The sequence below is a fragment of the Poecilia reticulata genome, linkage group LG6 (genome assembly GCF_000633615.1).
Source record: "Poecilia reticulata strain Guanapo linkage group LG6, Guppy_female_1.0+MT, whole genome shotgun sequence".
In the NCBI taxonomy this organism is placed as follows: Eukaryota; Metazoa; Chordata; class Actinopteri; order Cyprinodontiformes; family Poeciliidae; genus Poecilia; species Poecilia reticulata.
In genome coordinates this window covers 28,752,685-28,762,052 of record NC_024336.1, presented here as the reverse complement: position 1 = coordinate 28,762,052, position 9,368 = coordinate 28,752,685, and the positions used below count along the sequence as shown (strand labels likewise).

The following is a 9,368-nucleotide window of genomic DNA, read 5'->3' as shown; positions in this document are numbered from 1 at the left end:
GTGCGCTAAATGATAAAACATAAATTAACGAAGCTTCGAGGCAGGTCAATTTTCCTCGAGGAATTTTAATAATCGAGGTACTCGAATCACTCGAGGAATCGTTTCAGCCCTAGTTTGAACTCTGTGTAGCTTACCGTTTGTAATTTAAGTTGATCTGATGGCTGAAAGAAAACTCACCTGTTACAAAGTGATAAGTGAATTGCAGCGATGCAGAAAAATCTCAGAAAGTATTCGAATTTTTTTCTAGTATTTTGCTACGTTCATGTTTGATCATCTCTGTCCCTTGGTCCAGTCTGGCCAAACCACATTCTTCCCATGTTTTCTGTCTTTTCTTTGGTTTTTATGATGCCGTTTGTTCTCTAATGTTCTCCAACAAACTTCTGAGGCCACAGCTGCATTAAATAACACACAGCAGGATTCTATTTGATAATTAGGGGACTTTTGATTTAATTTCACTGGATTTTATTTAGCGACATCAGAGTTTATGAATAAAAACTTTTAAAAATGAATAAACTATTTTGTGTTGATCTTTCATATAAAATTAAAATGACGTATTGATGTTTGCAGCTGTGGTGTGACAACATGTGAAGCAGAGTATTTTTGCATTTGTTAATTATTGTGTCATAAATTCTTACCGTTGAGCTAAAATGCAGCAGCTCAGACTCACTGATCCTCACAGGAAGCTGCAGGAAAAGCCTCGGCTTCCTGGTTCTGGAACATGTACTGAGGAAAAACATGCATGTAGTCAAAGACTTTCTACACACATGAATACAGGAATGACACAATCTGACATTTTTATTTTATTCAATTATAAGTAATTAAGTGTTAGAAATGTTTTATTTTTTTGCTTTTGCTAAAATGTCCCTGATGATGCTTTTGTTTCAGTCCTGAAAGAAATGATGGTGAATTTCACTTTGAAGTGACTAAATTGATGCTTTGCCTCAAGTTGTATTTGATTTTTTATTCCCCTTTCTTTTGCTGAGATGCGTTAAAGATGACACACATTGCTGTTTGTGTGTGTTAAAGCCTTGCAGTGTCTTTTACTCCTGTAAAGCAGTTATTCAGCGATACAACCAACCTTCCTATGCCCATGCTGTTTGCACTCACCCTCCTGAAAATGGAGCAACATAAATAACACGACACAAGGTAATTTACTCAAACATGCAGCAGGCAGCCTGGCAGCAAGTGGGGAAATGTTCAGTGCTCTCTAATTACTGGGAGCCATTTGATGATTTTCATCTCCATAAACAAAACCAAACAGAGATGAAGAATGAATCAGCTCTCTTTCAGCTCAGAGTCAGAAAAATCAGCTTTTTACAGGAGGAAAACGGCTCAGGAAGACGGCTGATGACGACTTTCAAAGGTTTCCAAGAGCTGTTGATGTTTGAGGATTAAGGGCTGATTAAGGGCTGTTGGAAATAATGAGGCAGAAAAACATGGCGTCGCTCTCTGTCCCACCGCTGGTTTTATGAACCGTCTAAACACACCACTATTAGCTCAATAATTCCTTAATATTGATTAAAAAGTGGCAGATTTTTTCACTACAAGACATTTTACGTTACAAGTGAAAATATTTGCCAGTGGAACTATCTTTTTTTTTCTTTTTTTATCAATATTAAGGAATTATTGACCAAAACAAGCTCTTATATCTTGCTGAAAAGTAATTTTTAAGTTAGGTTTATCTTATTTCAAGTGCACCATCATTTTGTGATTTTGCAGTGCAGCATCTCTAAGCACTGGATTTGAGCCTAAATGCAGTTTGTTTACTGGATGTCAGCTGTGAAACTCCCTCCTCAGTGCAGTGAAAGCCTGCCTGAGCTCAGAGCTGCAGCATCCTGTCTGCTCTCCTGCCTGGTGAGAAGAATCGGACCTCAGAGACGTTATTGATTACTCAGTGAGCTCAGGCTTTTAGTGTTTGTGTCTCTGAAGCTGGAGATGAACTGAGCCTCTAAAAGACCTCCTGCTTTAGAGCGCTGGATGCAGGATCAAACTGTCCAATCCCATCATCTTCCTCACTGAGGCCTTCACTATTAAAAAACCTTACGAGACACTTTACTGTTTATTACAGACGTTATTGAGCTTAATGATTTAACGTCCTCTCTCCATCCATTACAGTATTGATGAATTTGTGGTGTGGCTTTACACTCATAAACTCCTCCAGCTTCCCTGACTGCTTTAAGACAACCTACTGCTATTACTTTTTGAAAAGTCATTGATTTTCCTTCAAATCTGTTTGTACAAAGTTCTGCCAAGATAACTAATTTTGCTGGACGTTAACTTGTCCCAGAAGTTATTGCAATAAAGGATAATGTTGCTGTTTTGAGACCATTTTCAAGTAATATAATGCTAGAGGCATAATTATTCAAGAACTCATTCTAAAAAACTCAATAATCATTCAATTCTATTGAACATTTTACACTGGAATCCAAAATGAATAGGCAACACAACAGAAACAACAAATAAAATGAATCATAAAGTAAAACTGTCCTAAAGTAAAACTGTCCTTCTAGAAAAAGGCCAGTTGAGGCCAAAGAACCAGACTGACGAATTCTGTCTTCCAATTTTTGGTAGAAAAAGAGAAAATAGAAAAACGATAAACCACGCAAATGGGAATTATTGAGCTCGGTTTAACTGATCATGCGGTTAATTGATTTATTGTTTATTGCGACAGAAGTATTTGTAAACTCAAGATCCTCTCCATATTTCAGAGATTTCATTAAAGACCTCCATTAATCAGGACACACGATTCAAATCACAATCGGTACGTTTCTGTGAAAACATTTTCTTCAAATCTCATTTTTAGATCAATAGCGATTTGCAACAGCTTTTTAGAATCTGTTGTTCTAATCAGAAGTATTATTTTATGTGAAATGAAGAATAAAATTCACTTTAACACAAAGATATTGGCATCGAAAGTCAAAAATTATGCGTGTTTCTATTTCTCATTTCTACACCTGTTATTTTCCACTCATATATCTGGAAAACGTTTCTTATTCATTCTTTATATCGCTTTTTATTGTTAAAGATGGTTTGTTCCAGACACAAAATACCATTACTCCATTTTCATCTTTCTCGCTGGGTTCTGTTTCTCCGTTAATTATTTAAAACTCAGTTATTTAGTTTGTTTTGTTTTGCGTTTTGTCCACAGCACCAACGATGGTTTGAACTCACAGATTTCAGGTTGGATTCCATCTCTGTGAAGTTCCACTCAGTCAGAGGAAGGCTTAAACTGAAAGGCTGCAGAAACACACGAAGAAGAAGAAGAAATTAATGATTCACATCTTCAATAAATAAAAATAACAAGCAGATGCATCTTAACTGAAACCATGGTAACCAGTTCCCTGACTCTTAGTTCGTGGTTTAATTGTCTAAGAAAAAAAGGAGAACGTTTTCATAACTGAGAAGTTGAATACCAATCAATATTTAATTAAATTCATTCATTAATTGATTACAATCAATGTGAAAATGTCTGCATTAATGGTTTTCACAGTTTATACTGCAGCATACACAATGCAGTGATGAACATATTAGCTTTAAATAGCAGCTTTTTACTGATCATCGTTCCCTAATATTAGTGATTCTACAGACATAAAGATTTTCATCATCTAAGCAGCTTCACTCAAAGCTAACGCTGAATTTTCCATCTTAAGTGCCACCAGTTTGCATGTTAAATGTTAAAGTTTGTGACAAGACAAGTAAAAAAGATCAAACAAACATAGTTGGTTTGGAAGTGTGAAGGAAAACAATGATTTTTGAAAAGATCCGTGTTTGGAGAAATTTAAAAACAAGCAACCGTCATTCATGGTGCTGGAAGGACAATGAGTTAGGATTGTTCAGGACCTACAGGAATTTGCACTCGTTGATTGAAACTGATTTTAATTTAATAAAACTATTTTATTAATGACTTGCATCCATTACGGCACCGGCTCCAGCTTCCATGGCGCTCTGCTGGTGGCTCCTGAGCAGCAGCTGCTGCAGCTCCTCCAGACTCATGTCTACGTTCTCCACCGACTCTGGAAGCTCAGCTCTGCACAAACACACACACACACCAATATTCAACACACACATATGTGTTTCTGTCAGGACGTCCGGCCGGGATAACGTACCGGTCCAGGGCGGGTCTCCGGTTCCTCCTCTCCACCATGGAGGCTACGGAGCCCCTCCCCTCCAGGACAGACTGCACCATGGCGACCGGGAGGACTGGAGGCTCAGAGGAGCAGACCTGACAGGTGGACGTCATGGCCGCCGCCTCTCCTCCGTCAGCGCCGCCTCCCTTCCCTCCACCGCGGACTCCAGGGCTCACAGGCTCCTCTTTGATGAGCATCATGCTTTTCTCCCTGAGCGTGGAAGCAGAGACAGTTTCCAACACTAAGGCTGTTTTCACACCTGATAGGCCGATAGACTCGGTTAAACTGGGGATCAAAATCACAACATTTGTTACATTTTCAGCTTCTGTGGTTCACTTTCACACTACACATTGTTAAATGAACCAAACACTTACAGCAGCATGTTCCCCTCCTCACCTGTAGGGGCGCTGCACCAAGAATCGCTAAAGGAAATGACACAAAAACCTCTGAAGAAGACATGACCACAACTTCCTTCTTCACAAAATGTAAACAAAAATGGAGTAGCGTCAGATTTTGATTTCTCTTTTGTCTTTGGTAAAAGACCAGGAACCATTTCTCCTGCTACTGCTAACCTAGCGCCTTTGTTTTGGTTGCATTTACCCAGAATGCCCTACATTCTAGTCCACTTCCTTCCTTTTGTATACTCTATGGTCCACTTGCATCCAGATATGTATTCAAACCGCACCAGAGTTCACTTTGATTGAACCGAGATCAAGGTTTGTAGATGAACCAGAGTTTGTGTTTTTGGACTGTATCAGGGTTTGATTAGCATTCATACCTCCCAAAGCAAACCAGACTTTCTACACAAATGAACCCTAGCCCAGTTTAGTCGGCTTTAACTGAACTCCAGTTTGTTTGTCTGGAAAGTCTGATTTGTTTGGGGAGATGTGAACGTGTAATCAAACTATGATGCAGATCCAAAAAGCGAAGTAGGGTCCTACAACCTCACAATGGCTCAAATCTGACACCACTCCATTTTTATTTACATTTTGTGAAGAAGAAAGCTGCGCTCAGTGTCTTCTTCTGAGGTTGTTGTGTCGCTTCCTTCAGTGGTTCTTAGTGCAGCGCCCCCACAGGCGAGGAGGGGAACAAGTGTGTAAAAGGGTTTGGTTGGTTTGACTCATTGTTGTGTGAAAACAAGCTGCAGCAGCTGAAAGTTAACCTTTAACCTTTTGAGACCCTGACGTTGTTTGAGAGAAGACAGATGTTCTGGTAAATCAGTGTTTACCGTTCTGACTCACCTGTTGTCAGCAGACTGCATCTGAATGGCCATGCTGGCCTGAGTCATGTCAGTAACATCTGAAATGATCGGTCCTCCGGTCAGTCCGTCCGTCGAACAAGATGCAGAATCACTGGATGGCTGAGAAGAGACAAAAACAACCAAAAGCAAAGTGGCATTTTATAACTTTTTTTCCAAAGCTGAGCTCTCAGACCCAGTTTTAATGTTGCTGCCTCTTTTTCTGCCCCTCCTGTGCTTTCAGAAACACCACACCTAAATAGTTGGCCATTGCACTCTGCTTCCCTCTAGTGTTCAGTTAACAAACTGCTCAAAAGATTTGTCAGATTTTTTTTCTCTGCATTTGAAAGATCAACTGTCACAATTTAAGACATTTTGATAAAAATTTTATGACAGCACATTAGGTCTTTGTCGATAGAAAAAAGAAGAATACAATTCTGACTTTTCACACTCTGACATCTCTGTATTTCTAGAAAATTCTAGAAGAAGAGTTTTTTGATGGAAATTTTCCCCTTTTTTTCTGTAACGGTCATAAAACACTGTTGCAAAATTTGCACCATTGTTGCACAGAATGCCATAACTAGAGCTGCTTCCCTGCATGCATAACCAGACGGAAACCCCCGGCTGTAACTTTGAAACTACAGCTGAGGGTCAGTTCATGTGGCTGCTGGCAACATTAGTTCTGAACATGGAAGGTCACTATTTTAGATCATTATAGATCCCGGCAGAATAGATCACTGAAAAACATCAGTATAGCATTAATAACTCTACAGGGAGCCATTCTAGAAAATCTAAATCTAGCTTATTGACTTTTGGGTTATGTTTCTTCGTCACATTTTACTACAATTGGCTGGTTTACTTACTGAGTGGATGTAGTAGGATTCATGCACCGGCTCTATGGGATGGCTGTGGCTGAACTTGGGGGCAGGGGGGCTGGGAGAGCCGTCATCCAACATCAGAGGCCTGATGGGATAAAAACGTTTCAGTCAGGAGGATTCTCACCTGAAGGAGGAATTAAAAATGGTTTCCAGGTGTGTTGAAGTGACGTATTTTAGTTGAAGCTCAATATTTACTGTTTGAAAAGTCATTCATGTAATTATTGAACCCAGATGTTTGGCTTCTTGTTTTCTGGCATCAAAATCAGACAATGCTTGAGTAATTCAATTCAAAAAGGTGTAGTTACTCTTTAAGGGAGATACTTTTTCTGCTCAATCAGTGACTCAGATTAAGTTTATTATTTTGTTCCCTGTCTGGTTTGTTGTGATACCTCTTTAAGATATTTTTCTATTTTTGCTTTTTATCCCCCTTTTAAATCAAACAAAAATGTTTAAACTCGTCCACAAATGTAGCCAGAGACAATGTGAAATGCAGCTATTATAGTGATTTAATTATTAAAGGAAATTAGAGCCATAGAAACCAGCTTGATTCTGTGTAAGAATATATTGATTCAATAGAACCTGGAATTATTTCAATTTAAAAGTTGCAAAAAGGCTCCAGTCTAATAAAAAAAAAGAACAATTGAGAAAATAAATTCATGTCAGGTAGCTATGTTTATAAAAATGCTATCAAATATGACGTAACTTTGCAATTTAATGCCTTGAAATTGGGTCTCTGTCTCTTTAAAAACTCCTGCTCTTTCAGGATATCATCACAACATGGCTCATCTATTTAACCCATCTTTAACAATGTTTTAACAGAGAACTAGCTTGTATGAAAAGTTTCACCAATGTACAGTTCCAGCAGGTGTTTGCTATTTGCTGTTGGCTAGTCTGAAGGAGCTGAGCAGGACAGTGACCAGAAAGTGCTGCTCTGTGAGGCAGAAGGTGGAAGACTGCAGCTCTGAGAAGGCGGGGCTAGGTCCAACCAGCCGTTTTGCACAGCTGAATGGTAGCCATGGAGATTAAAGGACTTTCTCAAACATGCAGGAAATAATCAAGGCAACACTTAGGGTTTGTTTTAGAGGAGGGAATAACTTTATAATGTGATGTAAAGCTCAAAAAAGCCAATTTTCCATAACACTGCCCCTTTAAGACTTCAGATCTTCTTGTTTTTTGGTTAAACCTCTTCAGATGGTTCACACATTGTGACTAATCCAGAAAGTCACAAAAGAAATATGGATTTCATAGAGATGAAAGAAAGAAAACCTGTATGTTTCTACCAAACAGACCTGGATATCGTTTTTTCTTTTTTTTTGTTGTCACTTTTGTATTTGGGCGTGCCTCTCCTTTCTCATCCTGGCCTTGTTCGCGCTCAGCTACAACGCTGAACCAGCATTTCACCCACATTGACTACAACAAGGTCACACACCGTGCGGCGCTGCCTTCACTGACTCACTGATTCAGCACTTGTCTCCATTCACAGCGAGCGTTGAGTTAGACGCTTTGGTTTGTCAGCCTTTCCCTCCACCCTCCATGGCTCTGTTTGTCCCATTATTGTTGACGGCCTCTGTGTGTGTGTGTGTGTGTGTGTGTGTGTGTGTGTGTGTGTGTGTGTGTGTGTGTGTGTGTGTGTGTGTGTGTGTGTGTGTGTGTGTGTGCGTGTGTGTGTGTGTGTTCACTCACAGTTTTCTCTTCAGGCCCACAGCGCTGGGTGTGCTGGACTGCATCTGGCTGAACAGAAACTGGATCAGCTGGGGAAGAGGGAGAAAACACAGCATGAATCAGCACCTGGCTCGGCCTCACAGCCAAAGAGAAACCAAAACGCTTCAGGTGAAAAACGGCTTTTATCAGTTCCACCAGCTGGTTTTAAGAAAGAACAGCAATCCCAGCTTGCTTTCTCCTCTCCATCCATCCCTTCAACCTTTTACTAATCAATAACACTTTAATCTAATATCATCGTAGTTCTTGAAAATGTAACAAGATCTTTTGACTGTGTGCAGAAAGTTACAGAAGCGGCAGCTTGTTTTAGCTTTTGAGCTGATAAAATGGCTCCATTTTACACATAAATTATTTAAGCAGCTTGGTGTGAATGACAACAATTCAATTTAGAGTTAATTAAAACTGAACTTCAGAATATTTTTAAAAAATCATTATTATGAAATAAAATAAAATCTAATAATCTGAGTGTGACTGACTGATTTACAGAAACATCATAAATAGGAACCTCTAAACATGAGCTTAATGTTGCCCATCACATTGTTTTACACTTTATTTTACATAAACTTATTTTAAAGTTGATTTCCCAAGTCAAAGCTCCACAAACATGAAATATTGTCCTGCATTTAATCATATTTATTGCAGCTCTAATGGAACCAGCAGTAGGGAAATAGCATAAACTACAATTCTGACAGTTTTTAGGCTTTTCAAACATTTTTAACTGGAGCTTATAGTTACATTTTTATTTCAAAACCTCTTTCACTAATAGATATAACAAGATTAGCTTTTTGCTCATCTTTTCTGTGGAATAATTTTGTTGAATTTTTGCAAAAGAACAACATAAAGTAGCCATAATATTTTTTTAAATCATTGTTTTTCTTTTGGGTGCTTTAGTTTTTCACAAATATTGACATTGCAAAAGAAAATGTATCTTGTTTTAGTAAAAGTTTAAGTAAGACAACAAATTTCCTATAATATTAATCAGAAATTATACATGATCTTTTTTTCAAAAAGCACATGGCTGCACCTCTGATCCAAGTGTTGAAATCATTTCTGATCTCAAACTACGGATTAGGATTTTCATGAATTCATTTTATTTGATCCCGTTTGAATCACTTTTTGTTTTCAGAAGTGAACTCACCTTGTTCATGACCTTCTGTTGCTGTGTGTGGTTCTGTCTCAGTGAGACCACTTCTCTCCACAGAACCTCATTCTGCCTGCAAGCAGGAGCAAAAGCAAAAGTCTGATTAGAAGGTTAAAAGTTTGATCTGGAGTTTAGATTTATTTACACCCATTTTCCTGTTGGGGCTGCACAGTGGCGCAGTTGGTAGAGCTGTTGCCTTGCAGCAAGAAGGTTCTGGGTTCGATTCCCGGCCCCGGTCTTTCTGCATGGAGTTTGCATGTTCTCCC

At 38.9% G+C, this 9,368-nt stretch overlaps 1 protein-coding gene across 3 annotated transcripts in view; it reads right to left on the bottom strand.

Annotated features, from left to right (window-relative positions):
- The window catches only part of hsf4 (heat shock transcription factor 4), a 19,939-nt gene that overhangs the window by 1,107 nt on the left and 9,464 nt on the right, over positions 1-9,368 (bottom strand). For all 3 annotated transcript variants that reach the window (XM_008412505.2, XM_008412503.2, XM_008412501.2), the window contains exons 5-12: positions 9,100-9,175; positions 7,926-7,993; positions 6,228-6,327; positions 5,369-5,487; positions 4,107-4,337; positions 3,910-4,027; positions 3,172-3,237; positions 636-723 (exon numbers count right to left, since the gene is read on the bottom strand). In XM_008412505.2, the coding sequence (XP_008410727.1) occupies positions 664-723; positions 3,172-3,237; positions 3,910-4,027; positions 4,107-4,337; positions 5,369-5,487; positions 6,228-6,327; positions 7,926-7,993; positions 9,100-9,175 (838 nt within the window). In that variant the 3' untranslated portion in view covers positions 636-663. The remainder of the gene's footprint in view (positions 1-635; positions 724-3,171; positions 3,238-3,909; positions 4,028-4,106; positions 4,338-5,368; positions 5,488-6,227; positions 6,328-7,925; positions 7,994-9,099; positions 9,176-9,368) is intronic.